Source organism: Chelmon rostratus, chromosome 17, assembly GCF_017976325.1.
Source record: "Chelmon rostratus isolate fCheRos1 chromosome 17, fCheRos1.pri, whole genome shotgun sequence".
NCBI lineage: Eukaryota > Metazoa > Chordata > Actinopteri > Chaetodontiformes > Chaetodontidae > Chelmon > Chelmon rostratus.
Window position 1 is genome coordinate 23,454,861 of NC_055674.1, and position 20,955 is coordinate 23,475,815.

At 41.2% G+C, this 20,955-nt stretch overlaps 1 protein-coding gene across 1 annotated transcript; it reads right to left on the bottom strand.

The window, feature by feature from the left end:
* Positions 1 to 5,518: 5,518 nt before the first annotated feature.
* slc25a23b (solute carrier family 25 member 23b) lies at positions 5,519 to 19,629 on the bottom strand. Its single transcript, XM_041957017.1, has 10 exons — positions 19,417 to 19,629; positions 11,949 to 12,072; positions 11,672 to 11,759; positions 10,980 to 11,091; positions 10,605 to 10,763; positions 9,511 to 9,663; positions 9,153 to 9,266; positions 8,210 to 8,377; positions 5,818 to 5,968; positions 5,519 to 5,700 (listed from the first exon to the last, which is right to left on the bottom strand). Exons 1-10 carry the CDS (start codon positions 19,627 to 19,629, stop codon positions 5,519 to 5,521), a joined length of 1,464 nt encoding a protein of 487 aa, XP_041812951.1.
* Positions 19,630 to 20,955: the final 1,326 nt, after the last annotated feature.

Below are 20,955 nucleotides of genomic sequence, written 5' to 3' on the forward strand. Positions count from 1 at the left end.
GAGAAGCAAGACTCTATTTTTGGTTCTTTTTTTTCGTAATTTTTTTAATGTAACCTTGTATTTATGCCATTTACAGTTTTTCTCATTACTCTGGCATACAATCAGCGGCTCAATCACGTTTTCTCCCTGTATTTTTTGCTCTTTTTATTAGTGGGATATTGTCTGAACTCTCCTCTTAACAAATGTAGGCTACTAACAGTGTTGATCGCCTCCTGCAGCAGGAAACACAACAACCTTTAGATACATAGGGACACAATCTGTCAAAAAAAAAAAAAAAATCTGTTACCCACCTTCTCCTGTACAAAAATGTTGGTATTTTTTAGGGAGATTTTGAATAGGGCATGGCTTTAATATCACTAGTTTGAAAGCAGAAATAAAACCATCACAATTAATGTTGTAGTCAGCAAGAACTATCAATCAAGTACGAAAATAATTTGTATGTTGAGTCTGCAAGCAGTCTGTAGATAAAAACAGTAACAATGCTTTCTATATTATGAAAAAAAATCATATTTATTCAACATAACACCCCAATATGTGAGACAAACGTAATTACTAACTAAGTAATGTGCTAGGTGTCACTTATAGTGACAAACCCACAGAGAATTCTCACCAACTTTGCAGTTCCGCTCAACTCTGCAGAGCTTTTAAGCCTCTTTTAGCTCATTGTTTTGGTTTTTGGACCCACGCACTCTCATCAGGCTTGTGACTACTGCAGCAGGCAGCTGTTTTCAGTGTAAAAGCTCTGATCGATCCACTGTGCAGTACCTGCTCAGGACCACGCAGCAGACAGACACAGACTAGCTGATAAACACAGAGGAGTATTAATAGACTGGAGTAGGAATCCTTTATTGCGCTTTTCTAAAAAAAAAGAAAAAAAACAAGACCATGCCATGAATAAAATTCCCTTCAGACCCCTTTGACTTAGTAAACAGTGTGTTGCCACAATAACTAAAAGAGGCAAAGCAAAAGAACTGGAAGTGAAGAAATGGAATTAGCACTTGCTAAACTTCTGCTAAAGCATAACTAAATAATGAATATAGCAGTGAACTTGGTTCAAGGTCATGTGTGCTCAACAGAAGGAAGGAGCTCAGTTAACCAGAATTAAAGCCACAAGCAGTATTGAGTGACTTTCACATGTTTCACAAATAGTGAGACCAATCACAGAGTCACAAAGTTTGAAGCATTTCAGTAATTACACACTCTGGTTCCACCGTTTGTCCCCCCTTCATCAGATTTGAATGAAACTCTGTAAGTTCAGGTGACAGCACAGGAGGTCTCCAGTGAGTGTCACCTGGATTGCTCAAAGGTATCTTGAATAATGAGCAAATGTGATAGGTCAGACCCACTTGCACCAATCAATATGGCACTTCAGATTTTGGTTTGTACTTGCCCCCAGAGCATGCGCAGCTATATTAGTGAAATTCTGTCCTCTGGGTGTTCAGGAACAAGTTTTTGGTATTTATGGCGCCCCCACCAGTTGGGCTTGAAATGTTTCAGTAGGCCTATTCTCAAACACAGCGTGAAGGTATGTACTGAGATTTATGATTGGATAAATTATTGACCAGTTATAGCCATTGCTAAGCTCTCTTACTTGCATTTTTGGTTGATGTGTTCTGACCTATCATGCTCATTTATAGAAATGTGTATTTCAGTCCCACGATGCAGTATATCCATTTTAGTGTCGATACAGTCAAAATCAAAGCAGTTCTATTTATGTTATGTTTATGTTATCAAGCTGTCTGTAGGGCCCCTTTGTGGCATGAACCCAAATAATAATAAACCAGCACAAACACAAATCCAAACCAAAAGACCTCCAATAAAAGTAACACTATCTGTCTTTAAGCAAAAAGAAATAACCCCTTCATATCCAAATAATTTTCCTCCAGTCCTTTAGTAGACAAGTGTTTTTCTCAGGGGCTGGTGGAGAACAAATCAGAGCTAAATGGAGAGTGAATATTGGACTGAAAGTCATCAGGTTAACACAAACACGACTTCCAATGAAGGGTAGTGTTACTGTGTCTGCTGAAGGTGTAAATTTCCTATTTCAGTACTTGCTAATGCATGCACCAGGACAACTTTATTGGGTGATAATCAGTCAATCGGTTATATTCACAGCTTGTTCCTCTGCCTCCAACTGGCCAGAAATTCATTAGTGCAGCTTTAAAGGTGACCTTATGCAAATAAATGTTAAATAAGAAAACCGTACAATGCTGACACATCATTTACTGTGGAACTCTTCTCTGCATGATGTTGCTGATTTAATTCCATCACTGAGGCATGTAAAGTGCACTACACATTCAACTGATATATACTATTTATCAAAACTAGAAAGCTCTTTTTGTGGCATTTGTCATCACACACTACAACAGCTCTGTCTTTTGGGTTGAAAATAGAAGAAAGGCATACAGTCCTCACACACTGAAGCTAGCTGGCTACACTTTGACAACAGGCTTGGAAACATGCACTCATGCTCTACAAATACTGTATGCTATGCTTGCAAGGCCCCAGTGGCAACAAGCATTCATCGTTTCAAGTACGCTTGCAAGGGAAAAAACAAAATAAAAAGCTCTTTAGGTAATAACGCATTCATAAGCATAATAATATAGATGATGCATGTCTTTGCCTACGATGCAAATAATGACATTCAAACTCTTTGGGAGTGTATCACCACTCCCTTGACATACAGCTGCTTCAGAACTGAACAGCAAACTACTATAGAATGTTTTTTGTGCAATTCATATTCAAGTTACACCTAAATATGATAAAAAATCATGCACAGATATACAACCATTTATTTCCCTCTCTTCACTGAAAAGTAATTCCATATTCTGACACTTGCAGGTGAGGTGTTTGGCTGAAGCTCCAGCGCAGGAAACAAGGAACAGAATCTTTAAAATAGTTGAATATGCATTCAGTTTATAAAATCTATTACAAGTCAGGAAATCTGAGTTTGTTATATTTGAGATGTCTAATCGTCAGCCTCAAAATGTGCCACAATGCACACTGGCCTCTAGTTTCATGGCAGAGAACCGGTGGACACAACAGATAACACAGCAGCAGTGTGTTCACTCTGGCTTAAGTCTCCTCTTCTCACTGGTCCACACTGCCTCCAGGTCCTGATGTGGGTGTTCCACCTACTCTCTACATCTTTTCACTACACCAACTGTGGTGGACAAATACTTTCTGGAGAGACTCTGGACAGAACACACAGACAGACAGTCCCTTTCACGTTATTTTGATATATGTTTCACTGATGAATATCTCTGTGGTACAACAGAACAAATGTTACTAATATGATGTGATAAATTACAGCTGAGCTAAAGTTTAGGATGGAAGATCATTCTTGACCTTAGAGATACAAAACAATCCCAACTCAAGGTTTAGTCAGGGACTGTTCAAAAACAGTTGGGGTGGGCAGGGGGCTGAATCACTTGTTTAATTTTATGAAAAGAAAAGGCTGAGACGCAGCTGTGCTTTAAAGGTTCAGGCACCAATCATAATCTGCAGCATCCACGAAACAGAAAAAAACAGAACCCTCCCTCTTTACTGACACACATAATCATTTCTAATAATTTTGATCCTAATAATGTTCATATGGCCTCTTACCAGCTTTTGCCAGGGCTTTCAGCTGCACGACTTCATCAGCAGATAGAGTTATTGCAGCTGTACATGTCATGTGATATGGTTGAAAGCTCCTGAAAAAGCTAGTAAGTGGAGCTTGATTTGGATTTTTCTATCTATTCAAACTGCTATTTCCATGGTCAAAAACACACACACATGCATATATGGGTTGTACACAGTCCAGCCAGTGGTGTTTTTCTGATCTGATCTAACCTGCATCGGGCCAACAACCTCCTGTGGGTCTGTGGCAGCCTGTGGAAGCTTATCTTTATCTGGTATCTGGTTTCCCTCTCTCGCCTGGTCATGTCTCATATGTGTCCTTCTGTCAATCATTTGCACTATTAAAAAACAAAGAAAGAGGAGGAGACGATTTCAAGAGAGTAAACATGGCTGTAAAAATGCTGGATTTAAGATACCTCAAAAACTGAGTCTGCAAATGTTCTATGAGTTAAGGAAATACACTCTACATGTTTGAACTCAAGGATGCTCAAAACATGCTTGGTGAGTAGCCCTGAATGTAAACAAAACTTTTGTTTGTTCAAATTAAATAAAGTCCACTGGAAGATATCTGTTACTGTCAGCGGCCGGAGGTAAATATTAGTTTGTCTGAAGGCTGATGGATCTCAGAGCTGAACTGAAATTTAAAAAAAAATTGACTTCTGTTAAGCTGTGATGAGATTCATGATATGAGGAGCTGAGATGGTTGGTACGCACAACACACATAGCTCATTATTTTTAATTAGCTTTTAAGTCTAACTGTATCAATGCTGCCATGAAACTAGAGTCCACCTGCTTACACCTCATATCCCGAGTAATAGTTCACATCCTATATCCTGAGCCTTTGAAGTATTTGGATAGCAAATCATAGATTTGAGGGGAGCCCCTTCCACCTCCCACGTGTGTATCATTATAAAGTCAGATGATTGGGGCACAGAAACAAAACACCAGTGAAGTGCTGATTAAATACTTCAGGCACCACTTCAGTCCTTGTTTCATCACAGGTTGCACTGAGATGCTGAGGATTAGACATGCGTAGCCGCGAGCAGCACTGTCAGATCAAACACTTAAGATGTCTTCAGCATATTAAAGGTTTGTCTAGAAAAGTCCACTGAGTAGAGAGAGTAGATGTACTTATATTATTTCTATCACTGTGTCAAAGCACTGATGGATGTAAATGTTCTGTCCTCTCTGGTTAGGTAACACTGCAGGGTAAACAGTCGGGGTTTCACTGCTGTTGAGCATTAAACTACAGTCGACTGCAATGAAAGCATAAAAGGAAGCTGAAGGAAGGAAGGTGCAACGTACCTGAGGTCATATTCAGGAAGTATTCTATCTTACCACAAGTTCGCTAAAGAAGCAATAAACTTATTCTTACCAGTTAGAATTTGGTTGAAGTAACTTAGGAACCCTCTCCTCTATCTCAAACCTTTCACAAATTTAGGAACTGGTTTTAATGGTTTTACTGATCAGCTTTTTCTGTAACCCCATGTATCATCCAGCAACTCACTACTTTGTGAGCTGATCAACTGTATGATTTGGACCAAATACACTGACTGGGAATAAATGCATGTATGTGGCATAACGGTGTCAGGGAGGACAAACATTTACCTCATTCTCTTCTCCAAACTCCACAAACAGACATGATCTACCTGCAAACTAACCATAGGTTACACAAGCTTAGACCTGACTGAGTCAGCAGGAAGTGCAGCATACAGCAGTACGATGGCCATCTGATTAATGGCTCTCTTCTCCTCTCCCCTCATCTTAGACTTCCTTTCTTTTCTTCAGAGGTCTGAGCTGCTGCATCAGGACCTCTCCTCTGCTTCTTCTCACAAGCAGAATGAAGTCTTTGCCTTGTCTGTCCTTCTTGTCATTAGTCCCTCTCCTCTGTCTCAGTTTAATAGCCCACCCCGAGGACTTTCTTCATGTGCTCGTACACCACGTAGGAGATGCTGACAGCTGGAATGACTTTGAGGAAGTTGGGGGTGATGCCTCGATACAGGCCGGGCACGCCTTCATGAGTTATGATGTATTTGAACTGGCCCATCATAGTCAGCTTGGGTTTCCCCTCAGTGATGGCTGAAAAATGAGGAATGATGGAGGTTACAGGGGCTCGTACAAGAAGCTGATTCATTTCTGGATCATTTCTCATGGTCACTATGTGTGGAATAGGTCTGAATCTACAGAATGTCTCACCTTGTGCCTGCATACGTGTCCGAATGAGAGCGAGGGGATAGGATGCGAGCTGGCCGCAGGTGCTGGAGATGGTACCACAGCCCAGCAGGACCAAAACTCCTGGATCTGCTGACTCTACACAGTACCTCTGGAGCCAAGCGTTCTTCAGAGTCTTTAAGCATGAGCAGTTAGAAAGACAGAAAATACAGGAGGAGAGTGGAGGAAAGACAAAATAACAGCTTTTAATCTTGCTCGTATCTATTCATACAGGTGATCTACCTTGTGTGATAGCTTGCTAGCTAAACCGTTAGTTTTGCAATTACATTACTAAACTGCAAGTTATTCTTCTGGTCTTTCATCAAACATCTTCAGGGGTATTACCGCCACCCTCTGAACTGGAGCAGAGCCAACTCTGATAGCCCAGGAAAACTGGAACTGATTGAAATCAGATTTGTGATATGGCTAACACGGTGGCACAGTCTGGAATTCAGAGCAGCTATCCTGACTCCTGAATCATGTCCAGTTTGTCTCAAAAATTGGACTTAACCCATGATTTTATTAGTTAAAGCCTAAAAACATGAAATACTGATCGTTGTGAAACATTCCTTTGGTATTGCCCGCACACTGGCACTGTTCCTGCTCCCCATTGGCTGCTGCAGGGCCTGCCGGGTAGCCTTTAGAAATGTAAATATCAGCAGCATACATGAACTATTCTTGTAAAAACTAATCTCGACGGAGAGGCATAGCTCTGACATTGTTGAATTAAAGCATTTACAGAGAGAAATGAAAGCATCCATCACAGACGTGAAGGACCTGTCCCTGTCCAAGGACCTGGAGGACATCCAAACCTGAACGTTACTGCAGGTACCAGGAGGAGTCTCATGGATTTTTGCCGCTGTGCAAGATCCAAACAAAGCTTTTTGCAAACTCTACAGGAAATAATTTGGCTTTGTGTTTCTTTCTCCTAGTGACAGTTGACTTCATGAACAAAAATAATTTCAGTGTTGACTTTTGAGTTTTACTGTTCACTGACACTGAATGTAATGTACTGGAGGCGTCGGCCACTGTGGCCATGTGACCACGCACACCACCAACCCCCCTGTCCTGAATTCCACTCATTCTCATTTGGTCACCAGAGTCTTAGTGTGTGAAAATATCTTGAATCCTGTCTGGATTTTATTCTCATATGAGACACGAACTAACAAATGTGCAAACTTTGCCATTTTCATCACGATTTTAAGGTTTTTTTATTAGTTTTTAAATGTCTTAATGGTCTTGGGCCCACTTATTTATCTGACATGCTTTTATCATATCAACCCTCGCGGGTCCTGAGGTCCCCCAGCACTGGACTTTAGAGTTAATACAAAAACCCACGGGGAGGCTGCATTCAGCCATTACGGCCCTCGACTATGGAATAGCCTGCCGGAGAGCATCAGGACCGCAGAGACTGTTGATGTTTTTAAAAGGAGGCTCAAGACTCACCTTTTTGGTTTGGCCTTTAACTGATCTCTTTTAAACTTTGAATTCTTCTATTATGCTATTTTTACTTCTTATATTTCTTATGACTTGTTCTTAGTTATGCACTTTATCAGTACTACATCTTAAAATCTTATTACTTTTATTTATTTATTACTATTTATTAGTTATTTATTTGTCTATTTTTCCTCTACATTTTTAACTTTCTTAAAGCTTTTAATTTTTGTGCATTATACCTGCTTTTATCTTTAATTTATTTGGTTATTTGTCTATTTATTTATTTTTTCTTTAGTCTTTTAGTTTTTAGCTTCAGTGTTTCCTCATGGGGGGCCTCCACACTGGGGTGTATGCCCGGTCTGCCCATGGGGGCCGTTGCCTCGGAGGCCTCCTGGGCCCGAGGGACTGGGGCGGCTCTGCATTAAGTGGTGGTCTCTGTGGTGGCGCTCCCGGTGGCCGCAGGCTGTGGCGCTTCCCAGTGTGGATGGCTCCCATAGCTGTTTCCTCACATGGTTCCTCAGTTACCTGCCATGTCTCAGCACTGTGTGTGTGTGTGTGCATGTGTGTGTGTGTTTTGTGAGTGTGTGTGTGAGCGCATGTGTGTATATCTGAAAGCAAGATATTGTCTGTCATATTATGCTTTTATTCTCTCTGTTGTTGATGATTTGATTTGATTTGATGATCAACTACGAAAAATACATTGATTTAATTTGACTAAATCCCATATATACACCATCCTGGCACCCCAAATACTGCGGATTAATCTGTTGAAAATAGTCCCCAACAAATGCAGTATTTCCCCCTTCTTTGAAACTATAGTCAGCAGCTGTTTTCGGAAAACCCGAGCCCTTTTTAAAAATGAGACTATATATTAATGAGCTCTATTTCTTAAGATCTAATAAAAGAAAAAAAAACACACTTCAGACACATGTAAACACACCTCATACACCGCCAAGTCGATGCCAGCATAGGGGATGATGCCCAGTGTATTTGGCAGGTAGCCCCTGTAAAAAGCCCGGACCCCCTCTGTCTTCAGGATCTGTCTGGCACAATCAGCCATACCTGAGTACTGTCCTGTCTTCCTCAGTGTGAGACGGGTCTTCAGCACCTACCCAACGGAGGGAGAAAGAAAGCAGAACAATGCAAAGAAGACATGGTTAAGATGGTGAGGACAGATAGGAAGGCGCTTGTAGAGTCTGGCTTGTATCATTATCATTATTCAGTTCAAAGCCATTCCTGTTTGTTGTACAATAGAACTCAGGACTCTCTGCTGCCAAAGCTTCTCCATTGTAGATGGAGATATAAATAAAAAGACCACATTAGAAAGCTCTGCTATTCACACACTCTGCAAGTGGGGAGCCGATCGGCCCCAGTGCTGGACTTAAAGCAGCTCAGGACACAGAACAGAACAGAACACTATTCCATACCTAGAATACTATATATGTTACATTTTTCAGATATAACACAGAATAAAACAGCTCAGACATGACATGTCAAAATCTAGAAAAGTAAAAAATAACCTCATAACAAATAATAATAAATGACACATACAGCAGAGCATTCATTGTGTTTTTGAGCGCAGGTGTTGTATGCGTGTGATGTATAATTCTAAACAGTTTGATCATCAATTTGTTTCATCTGATATGATTACAAAACAGAAGTTTCCATAGCATTGATCGACACTTCCTGCTATTCTATGTCGTCAGTAGAGATGCCCCAGTCTCTCCCTCAGACCTGCTCAGTAGCTTTGGAAGTGAGTTGGAATTTACCGCTGCATAAAATACACTGATGCATTTCCTGGATACTTGTACAGACAAGGCCCTTCCGACATGTGAAACCCCTGTCTTAATATGAACCTTGCAGTTCCACTCATTTAAACTGACCTCCATGGGGTAGATGATGGTCTGGGCAGTAGCTCCTGCCAGAGAGCCAGCAATGAACCTCTCTTGTACCCTTAAACTGCCTCCCTCTTTACTGCCTCGGATCAGCCACTTGATCTAGAGTAAGAGAAGGAACAGGTGGAGGGGAAGGCACATGGCATGAAAGAAGAGTGGTAGTGATAGGATGCAGCAAGAGAGGAAGATTTTCATTATCCTGACATATATCAGATTGATCCACTTTATGCAAGACAGGGGAACTATTATATTTGGCCTTGAATTAACAATTATTTCTAATGATGTTCCAAGATGAGCTAAGATGACAGATCTTCTCTCTGCTTTTAATTGATAGGAGTGCACTAACCTGTTCATAGGCCATAAACTTAATGGCAGACTCAGGGGCAATCTTGAGGACATTAATGCCATTCCCTCTCCAGAGTGAGAAGACACCTCCCTCCTGGACCATCCCCCTCAGTCCGGACCACAGATTAATCCCCCGAGAAGTAGAGCCGTGCACCTGAACACACAGACAGTGCCAGCTCAGTTATCTTATCACAATCTGCACTGAATGTGACCTGTCTCTGCAGACAAAAAATAGAATACAAAGGAAAAGATGCGATGCTGTCACTGAAATTTGCAAACTGACTCAGTGGTGTTGGTGAGGTTTGCCTGGACACACTGGTTCAAACTTTTAGTCAGTAATCAGTTAGTAATATTTCATTGGTTCTTTGGAGAAAATGACCATAATAACCCAGTAGGAGGTTTATGACTGCTGATGATCAATGCCAGTCATTCTTTTGTTACATAAATGGCTGTTGACATTTAAAGCTTTAAACACAGGCAGAACCAGTCTTTGCGTTTTAGCTGAAATGCTCCAACCACCCACCTGAACTACACCCACCATGTGTTTTGTTCATTTTTGTAATTCGGTGTTTGGGTCGGCATTTGAGTGAGCTTCAGACTCTGAAAGCTAAACGGCTCTCAGTTTTCCACAGGAATTAAAAACAATGATGAGCCTGTGAATAAAAAGCCCACTAAATAACATTTCCTGCTGGTCTGACTGGTGGGGTGAGGCAGTGTGTGGAGATACAGTCTGGACACTTGCCACCATTTTAAAACACACTAGATAAATATATATTCCAACTGTAATGATGCGCAGCCTAAGGTCTTATCTCTGGAGTATCAGTAACCTGACAGATGGTGAGTTTAAAATTTGGGAAATTTGGATTTTGGGATTAGAATTAGCTAAACAAAATAATGGGGGTTGTGGATAATATGGCTAATGTTGAGGCTTCACTTTGTGTCACTGTGGACATGGTCCATATTATTTCTATTTGATCTGATACAATACATTTATTGAGACACTATTATACACAATGTGTAGTTTACATTTCAGTGCTTAAAAAGTTCCTTCATTTAACTCTGCATATCAGTGAGAGTGGCAGTGAAATGATCCACCTGCAGGAAGACTTTCAGGCGGTCCAGAGGAGCAGTTCCTGTCCGGGACACAGCCCCCGCCATCGCTCCAGCAACCAGCTGCCTCCACACCAGACCTGACCGCCGCTCCCGCTCTGAGAACTCATCTGGCACCGTCAGATGTTCCCCAATGTCAAACATCTGTGAAAACATTAGAAATGTAATCTGTATTTATTAATCCTTCATTTATTTAGTTATCCTTAAGCCCTTTGTTGAGAAACTGATTCCAGTTCCTTTGACCATATATTATATCACTCAAGACTACGTATGTCCTGTCCTGGTCAGAAGAGTACAGACAATAATTAGTGTCAGGATGCTATCACTGTCGGCATCTTTAACTGGAAGCTGGTGACTCACATGAGAGTGTTTCCAGTGGTGGACAATCTCCTCCATGTTGTGGAAAGGGTTGAACAGGAAGTGATCACGCCATTCAGTCCAGTCAATGGTCATAGTGCCATCCCTGTCTATGCTGGGAGCCAGAGTTACAGCAGAAGATCAGAACACATACAGTACGCCACCATCAGCAGATCACTTATGGCTTCAAGCATCCATCTTTAAACAATTTAAATACTTCATTTCTCACACAATTAAACAGAACGCTGTTAACATGTCAGTGTCATTTTAATAGAAGGTACTAGAAGGTTAGAAAGCATTAATTTGGACAGCGATGAAGAAGCTGGTTGGTTGGTTGATTAACTGCTTGTCAACAGGGATCAAAGGCAAGATATTTTTAAAACTGTTGGGCAGATTGTCATTGGTATGAGCTAAAGAGCAGCCTCCTGCCTCAGGCTTTGCAACCCCTAACTGCTTGGGTTGCCTGACTATGTGGCAGCCCACTCGCTCTGACATCTCTCCACACATTAAAACATGTGTAGAGGTCCTGTTTGTGCATTTCAGGCCTGAGTGAGTAAAATAAGAGAAAAAAATGAATTGAACTAAAAAAGCTGAGCTCACACATTTGATGAAGGCGACCATAAAGAAACAGAGATGCACATAAAGTAACCACACACACACACACACACACACACACACACACACACACACTGTACCTCTGCAGTATTCTGGAGGCCTGCTCCATGGTGACCTCCACTCCAAGCTTGTGCAGTAAATGTTGGATCTCTCCCACATCAATTCGACCTACAGGACAGAACAGAAGGTGTGTAAACGTCTGAACAGCAGCCTGTTTGTTCTGTATGATATGTCATATGAAGGTGATATTCAGTGTATTTCTGTGCATCACTGGAAAGCAAGAACTGCACCAGAAAGTGACAGAGAACGTGTGTGTGTGTGCGCGCGTGGGGGTGTGGGTGTCAAGCTTGCCCACACCATCATTGTTGCGGTCAAGACTGTGGAACATGAGCCACAGCCTCTTCTCATGAGCCTGCAGGTACTGGGAGAACTCCTGGAAGTCCAGCAGCCCGTCATGGTTGACGTCACTCTCGAGGACGATCTGCGGGGGCAGAGGCGGACCGTCAGTCGTTCAGCAGAGCGTACAGACGGGTTAAGATGGGATGGAGCAGATAGACACGGTGGAGGGAGGGATGTGCAGATGACGGTGTGTTGGTAATGTGACGGCATGGACGTGACGGAGGTCAGGGTGTAAACAGAGAGTGCAACTGATACACAAGTGAGGAGAGAAGAGGACAGGATGTAAGGCACTGTGCTCCCTTGAAAGTCAAGAAGTAAACCACAGCTTACCTGGATGCAAACATAATCTCTCCTCTCTTGATTAGGACAGAGCGAGAAAGAGAAACAAAGAATACGAGACTAGTTCCTGTGTACAGAAGAGTGGAAAACACACTCAGATACTCAGATACTGTTCATTTTCTGCACCTTCACTGAAGCACAAGTAAAGTTACTAAATGAAAAACTAAAAAACTGCACGACACTCTTTGGCAGCAACGCCTGTTTAAAGGTCTGCATCACCCACAAAACATGCAACAAGACATGATCAGTACACACTGACTGTACTCACTGGAATCTTTGTCTTTCTCTTTTACATATTTTACATTGGTTTTATCTTCTATCTTCTATCTGTCTTCTTTTTTGTAAATCGTACTGAGTGATTTCAATCCATCTTTTTCTCAAAAACAAGAACACACAAGATGGATTGTGCTCTCTAGGTTAAACTAGCACTTAATTTGAATTAATTAGCTGGAAATACTGTCTCCAGTTTTTTCCAGAGAAAAAAAGTGCTGTTGTTATTGTGGTCATGTTAAAACTGCACCAGTTCTCCAATGAAACCACCAACCAGAGTGCTCCCTAATGACTGCTTTCTGATCAGTTTGAGTAACTACATGTGTTGGCCCCCCAGAGGATTACTGCACCTGTGAAAGAATAATCCTGCTGACAAACACCAAACAAACCAACAAGCCAAAAAAAAAAAAAGAAAAGAAAAGAAAAGAAAAGAAAAGAACCTAATTATAAGCTCCTCACAGAGGTAATAATTATAGACCTGTAAAATAAAACACTACCGGAAAACAAAACTGGATTGGATTGGAGGAGCAAAATCATTACATCACTACTTTAAATGAGCTCTGGTACTTTATAGTCAGAGATGTTAACAGTCACTTCAAACAAAGGCCTGCCCCCTCAAGACCCTGGGCCTGTGCCACACAGTAATCCAGCATGAAATGCACATGTCAGCAACATTAAGGTGAGAGTCACTTCATTTATTCATTCATTTACATTTGTATGTTTATATACCATTTGCTATTAATATGTTAATACATCACATACATAAGTATATCACACAGGCATATATCATGCCATATGTACTTTGTTTACCTACAAATCTATTACAGCTGTCAAAACTGCGATTTCTGTCCAACGCCGAACCTCTCTCTATCTCTCTCTCTCTCTCTCTCTCTCTCTCTCTCTCTCTCTCTCTCTCTCTCAACACCCCACCTGGTCGAAGCAGATGGCCGCCCACCCAAATCCTGGTTTTACTCGAGGTTTCTGCCTCCTAAAAGGAAGTTTTTCCTCGGAACTGTGCTGTGAACAAGTGCTTGCTCATGAGGGAACTGTTGGGTCTCTGTAGATAAAGAGTTTGGTCTGTACCTGCTCTTAATGTAAAGTGTCCTGAGACAACTTTGGTTGTGATTTGGCGCTATATAAATAAAATAAAATGAAACTGACTGAATTGAATTCACCTACTACAGGCTCTTAATTCATCACTTCAAGAGTTATTGCTTGATGAACATTTCTGTCTGTAGTAGCAGAAACAGTAGAGTAATGTGACAGTCACAATTAAAAAAGTGTGTGTGCAGGTGGTTCACACATGCGAACTGACACCTGATGAAAACTGCTTTGCCTCTGTGTTTGAACACAGGGCCCTAGTCCTGGTGAAGTAGTTTTTAAGATGCATGCCATATTACTGCAGCATCCCTTCTCTCATCTTCATTTCCTGCCTGCATTCAACATTAACCTGTCCAGTGACATAGCTAAAAAAGATGTAAGGAGTTACATACACAATTCAACAAACTATAGTAATATTCAAAGCAAAGAGGTGAGAGTACAAAAATCCCATTCACTCTCTTCTGCTCTAAACTAACGGCTAGAGACTGTTAACCAGTGATGGAATGTGGTTCTGTGTTTAAATAGGTTGTGTTTTCAGTCACATTTGTTTGTCTATTTGTTACTAGGAGACCTAAAAAACTGTGAACAGACTTCAGTGAAATCTGCTGGACGGGTGGGCCACAGAGCGAGGACTAACTGATTTGAAGTTTTCCTTAAACCTTCCACACCTGATACGACTGCACAGGAATTCACAAAGTGACGCAAAGTGCCTCAATTTTATAGAAATATTCGAAATGATTGAGCCTTTCAGCCCTCATGTGTACACAAACATCCTGCTCAGTTTTCCTTCAGGTAATTTTAGGAGTTTGCTGGGAACACTCGTCAACAACAAAGCACTGTTGAAAAGAAGAGCCCTCAAAGGTCAGAAAGTGCTCACAGCTAAATACCCTGTGTGTGTATGTCTTTGTATCTCCAAACTGTGAGAACCACTTTGGTTTTTAGACTTTGGGAGTGAGGACACTTAGTGAAGTGAGTTAAGTTTGGCTGGCCCTCATTTTTCCAGGGTTTCATGTATAATTAGCCCTTTATGACATTCATCAACACAGTTTCAGATTTTCTGCAAACCCTGTTAGTGTCTCTCCAAAGCTCTGCATGTTGCGTGCGTCTGCGTGCGTTTGTGTTTAAAGTGGTGGCTGATGAGTGCAAAAGCTTACAGTATATGAGTCATTTTGGAAGCCAGAGACAAGGAAATGTTCTGCTGCTTAGTTCGGAGGGTTTGTTGAATATTTTGTTTGAGTAAAAGTGAAAGATTTTTATTGTAACTTTCATTTAAGTCCAAACTTTCACTTTAAGCAGATTGATAAATATGGGCCCTGGTGTTTTACAGCTGTTTCCTCAGTTGGACAAACAACCAATGAGAGCTTTGTCAGTGGGATGTACAGGTTATCTGTGGAGCTGCATCGTTTGAAGGCTGAATGCTTCACAGTGGAGTGATAAAGCTGTCCCATTTCAAAGACTCTGCCAAATGCAGCCCTCTTCTCAATTTAGAGATCCAAGGGTTGGATCCAACCTATCCCGACATTGATCGCACGCTGGTGATGATCGGACTGTGACGGACTCGGTAAATGTAACAGCAGCAGAGGGTTACACTTTTAAATGTAAGTATTGGATTTGAACTCACTTGATTAACTAATGATGCTATTTTAAAAGACTAAGGGGCTTGGTATTCAGACAGTTCATTATCTCTTTCAAAGTCCAGTACAAATGTTTGGATTGATTCCACGCCTAACCTGAACTTGGTTATTTTGCTTCGCAAGCTGCTTTTGTTTGGTGGTACGAAGCAAAACAGATATGTTAAAACTTGCTTGTTCTTGTTCAGCTTCTTCAGCTCATAAAGAAAGATATGAGGTCGCAGAGGATGGAGGAATGGAAAGGCACTTCTCTCTGAGAGATTTGTTGAAAAAGAAATATTAAAAGAGTTAATTAAAATAAAGGTTCAATGAATGAATGAATGAAAATAAAATATATTTTAAATACATTGTTTTTTCATTACAGTGGTCCATACAAGTGTTTACAACATAAAGTATGTGAAATAACAGGGTCTGCAGGTCCTTAAAATCTATCTAATAATTTCATTATTAATATAATATTCTAGTGCTGTGAATGGAAGCCCATAAAATGACAATGTAAAAGCTCTTTGACATTTCATTTTCAAAGATTTTTCCTAGTCTAAAGTGGACAATATTCAAATAAAATAAGCAAAACAGCGCCCTCTACAGCATTTACATGTAATTGTAAAAGCATTGGAAAGCAGGTTAAGGCTGTGAAAATGAAATGTCAAACAGCTTTTCCACTTTCATTTTAATCTGGTCATGGTACACCTATATGAGAATGTGAAAATGAAAATGCAAATTGGATTGTAGGATTTTAGTTTTTATTTTAACTCAAATAACATATACATAAATGGAAAATTAAAATGTTATTGTGTAAGTTTACATTAACATTTAATATAGCCCACTATAAACATACCCCCACGGTGGGCGTATGTTTATGTGTTGTTTGCATTTTGCATGGAGGGAGGGATGCACTGTAGTGGGTAATTGACAGACAAGTCGTGGGGGGGTGTCATGTGTGTAAATTGCTACATTACGTGGTAGAACGACAGACTGAAGAGAGGAGGTGAGTTAATATAATAATTTATTTATATATTATTATTATATGTGTGCGTGTGTTAAAAAAATACAAGCTAGTAGGTGATAGTTAGTTGCAGCTGTCACGGTTGCTAGGCGACAGGAGCGGTGCTTCGCAGTGCAAGGTTAAGGCCAGATCATCCCATTTAACGTTTGGTTCATGACACAGCTAAAAACTGACACATAAAGCCCTGCCCCTCACTTTTTTTCTTCACTTCTACTTATATTTCCTACCAAACAGCACATGAAGGTGACATAGTTGATCTCATTGTCACCTTTTTAATGACTTAGTTGAGGTCTTGGTTTGTAAAACACAGTGGAAGCACAACAGGCTTAAAAGTTTGGGTTATGGTAAGCACCTGAAGCTGTGAGGCTTCTGGTTGATGGTGTGGATGGCCTCAAGGATGTCTGTAAGAGTTCGTGCTGAAAGAGAGCCATGCAGCCTTCTCCATAACCATTCCAATGACTGACTGACTTTGAACTCAAAGACAGAGACAAGCGAGAGCCAGACTGGTCGGCCAAGGTCAGCGGTGTAGCTGGTTTGTTTTACAGACGGACTGTTAAAATATTCATTCTCTAAGCATTAGATTCCTCTGCAAAGTGGGACAGGTTGTCTTTATATGGTGCTATAACCAGGCCACACAAATTAGTGACTGACCTGCAAGAGGTTAATTAATGACATGCTACAACAGTTTCCACCACCTGACGACACTGTTTGATGGTGCTATTTCTATTACAGGCAGAAAAACAATGACCTGCTGAAGTCTGTGGCAGGGTTCTCAATTATTCAGACATCATATCATATACTAATACTGCTGTATGTACAAATGCTGAGGGTGCATTTTGTCTGTTCATAAACATTTGAGATTGAAAATAAATAAGAATACTGTAAATGAATGTTTGCCTCTTTAAAAGGATACTGAACTTTGTATAACGTGAATGTCAGTCACCTGAACAGTACCGAGCCATGGTTCATTAGTCACATTCTACTATGCCTCTACTAAGTCAGAATGTCTGCAGGGAAAAAGACGCATCGAGATGTATCTCAACACTTTCTTAACTTTCCATCACCTATCCAAGTCAGAGCCTTAACATAAAAATGTGATTTTATTTGCTTATGGCATTTTACAACAGCAGCTTCTAGTGAAACAGCAATCAAATGGACAATACTATGAAGCAGCACATTCCTTCATGTCCAGTGATGGCCCAGTGAAAATGTCCAGCTGAAAACAGCAGCTGCAGCACTCTGCCAGTGTCTGCCGTATGGAAGCATGGCATTGCCAGGAAAAGAAAAAACTGGGATTGGGAAAGACAAAAATAAATATATCCATGCAAGGTCAAAATTATGAGTTGACTATTTGTTTACTATATATTTATTACTATTTATTAACTTGAAGCGAAAAGTTTATGATGGATGAGATTTACTAAATCAAATGATGCTGTCACACTTTTGACTTTTGATGATGTTGACATCTTTAGGTCAAAAGTTTTACTTACTAAATCAAACTTGTGAGCTTTACAAGGTCAAAACTGTGGGATAGAATGTCTAATTTAATGGATACTGAGTCATTTTCTCATTCTGACAACTTAGCCAGGTTTTAATAATAATTAAACTTGGTTTGAAAGCAAGAAGCAAGAGCTGAAAGACTGGAATGGGACTATTTTATACTTTAGCCGTTGTACAAAAAGACCCGTGGCACTCACAGTGTAGTGGTTGCCTTGGTCGTAATAGAGAAAACAAGAGTGGAACCCCACACACTGCTCTCATACGTTATTGAACAGTGTCTCAACTCACGGTTGTGTATTGGAAAGATCTCTTAATGGAATTAGGAGGGTTACTAAGTGAGTGAACGGACTCAAAAGGGTCCTGCTGGGAAAAAGAGCTAGTTAAATCCAGTAAGGGACCAGCTCCTGTGCCTGCCATCCTATCCAGTGTTCTGTTCATTCTGTTCATTCTGTTCATTCAGTGCTGTGGGACTGAAGTCAAGAGTCACTGCTGGATTTAAAATTGTGTATTTGCAGAAAAGATTGATCAATAATTTATTTTAACATTAGCATGAAATGATTATACACACACAAAGCTTACATGTAAAAATAGATGGTGACGATAAAATTAATGATATTCAAATGTACAAATTACCTCAAAATGTTCTTTTATAATGGCTAAACTCATATTATAATACCAGAAAAGACAATGATGGTTCTTGTCTCTTTATGATTGAATATTGCCTCACTTCTTTATTTCTTCAATGGCTGTGACCAGTGTGAAATTAAAATTGAGTTGTGAACCCTGCAAATGGACGGTGTGGAAAAAGCTTCCTTACTGAATGGGATTTGGCATTCAGGTGGTTAAACTTGTGATAACTTGTTGCTAAGTATCTGACCACAAAGTGGATTGCTGTATTTTTTAGAAGTGTTTATGGTTTGTACCTCAGGTACCTCGCTCCGTTTTAAAAACTGCAGAGTTGTCGTTGGACCATCAAGGCAGCAGACATCTTCATCACATACCAGAAAAAGTTCACAGCAGCAGTTTTTTACTCTGATTTTTTCCTCACGTGACTTTTTATCTAAGGGTCAGACTGCAACCTCATGCTTTTAAAAGTTAGTGGCAGCTCTTCTGAATTTGCCTTGAGTGCTGACAGTAAAACAGACATAATGTAGGCAACATAACTGAGAGACAAATACCTGCTGCTGATGATTTAGTGAAGTTTACTGAGGCACTGACACAAAAAAGATGATGTGCAACTTTTGCCACTGCTGCACAGGTGCCATCCTTCATACATAAAGACAGGCTGGGCTGCAGTGAGCTGGCTTCAGACGGGCTGTGTGTGGTGTTGCAGCTGTGTGCTTTGCTGTCTTTCTGTTTCTTGCAGTTATGAGTGAACATGGTCTGTTTTACTATAGCTAGTCCACTCCAGCACTGCATGTCTCCTTCCCTCATGCCACTAAAGCAGATGTGAATGAGACCGAGCAGGCTAGCTAGAGTTTTAGCCTGTGCGTTGGAGCTGAAGTGCGTGCGCGCGCGCGTGCGTGTGTGCACCTGCCCTAGCATTAGCCTGCAGTAATAACACCGGTCGTCGCCTCACCTCCTCTGCCTCCCCCTGGTGTAAACCACGGGCTGCTAGTGCGGTCCTCAGCTCATTGATGTCGACCCTGCCATCTTTATTCAAGTCCAGCTGCTTGAACAGCTCCGCGTATCTCCTCTCTCGGTCCGGGTCCACAGATGCTCCGCTATCTCCGCTTGCTTCGTTTGCTCCGTGGCGAGTCTGGGCGCAGAACGGCTCCTCGTCTTCGCCCATGTGAAAGACAGAAAGTCGAGCATAACACTGTCAGAACCGAAACCACTGCGAGGTTTGTCCTTGTTTCCAGAGAGACCGGACCGCCGCCTTACACCATAGCGGCAACAGAGAGGGCTAAATGGAGGAGACTTGAGCGAGGCTGCGCTGCTCGTCCGCCTCTTCTGCAGAGGAACTTTCCTCCGGATGGATGGATGTGGCTTAGACGAGCTCTCGTGAGAGTAATCCCCGTGTCAATTACATACTCTGTCACACCGGCACGCGCAAAGCCATAAACTCATTCTGAGATGCTCGCGAATGCGCCGCAAGTTTTACCGCAGTCTGTCAAGCCAGCGCTGACACATCTGAATGCGCGCGAAGAGCCTGATGCTCGGGTTGTACCGGCGTGTTTCCTGGATGTTACAATCAACAGGATTAAATGTGCCACACTAACGTTAGGGAAAATGAGTAAAATGCTTTCTCCTCCACGCATTAATCCACCCACTCTCTCTGACGCCGCGCGGCACTGCTGCATCACGCGATACGCACGGCATGTTGAGCGCGCGCGCTCACAGCAGTTCGCACGCGACACACTGGAGCGCAGGGCCGGTGAGAGAGGTGGGACTGAGTCCGAACCAACCTTTCCTCCACTGCAGCTGTGTGGAGGACAGGTGGTGTGTCTCCTTCCTCAGGAGGAGGAATTTTAAGATATCCTTTGACTGGCCAGGTTTATGTTTTTAATCATTTTTATCACACAACTAAATAATAATAACAATATAACACTGAATGGCCCATTTCTGCATAATGAGCAGCCTACTTTTATTTTTGATACTTTAAATACATATTGTTGCTACTAGTATACTTTTACTGAAGTAAGAAGATAAAATAGTTAAATATTTCTTACACACACACACACACACACACACACACACACACACACACACACACATATATATATATATATATATATATATATATATATACTTTTACTTCAATGAAAGAGTACTTCATCCACCACTGAAGTTGTGTTAGCTGGTAGCCCTCTACATCACTGTGTGAGTAAAATGAACCATTGATAGCTTATTGGCTATTAATAGCATTTATAATGAGGATTGTGAGCTGTGACGTGCAACGAAGGATAGGGAAGTGCCTGGTCAGCATTCACAGGATAGGACTGAGAGAGAGATTAATGGCCTCAGTGTTTCACACAGGTTTTTACTGATGATGTTCAGCCTCTCATATTTCAGCCACAGAGAAAAGCAAGGCATTTCTGTGCTGCTGTGAGAATGGCAATAAATGCAAATGATCGAGTTCTGTAATAAATCATAGTATACAACAGCTGTCATGTAA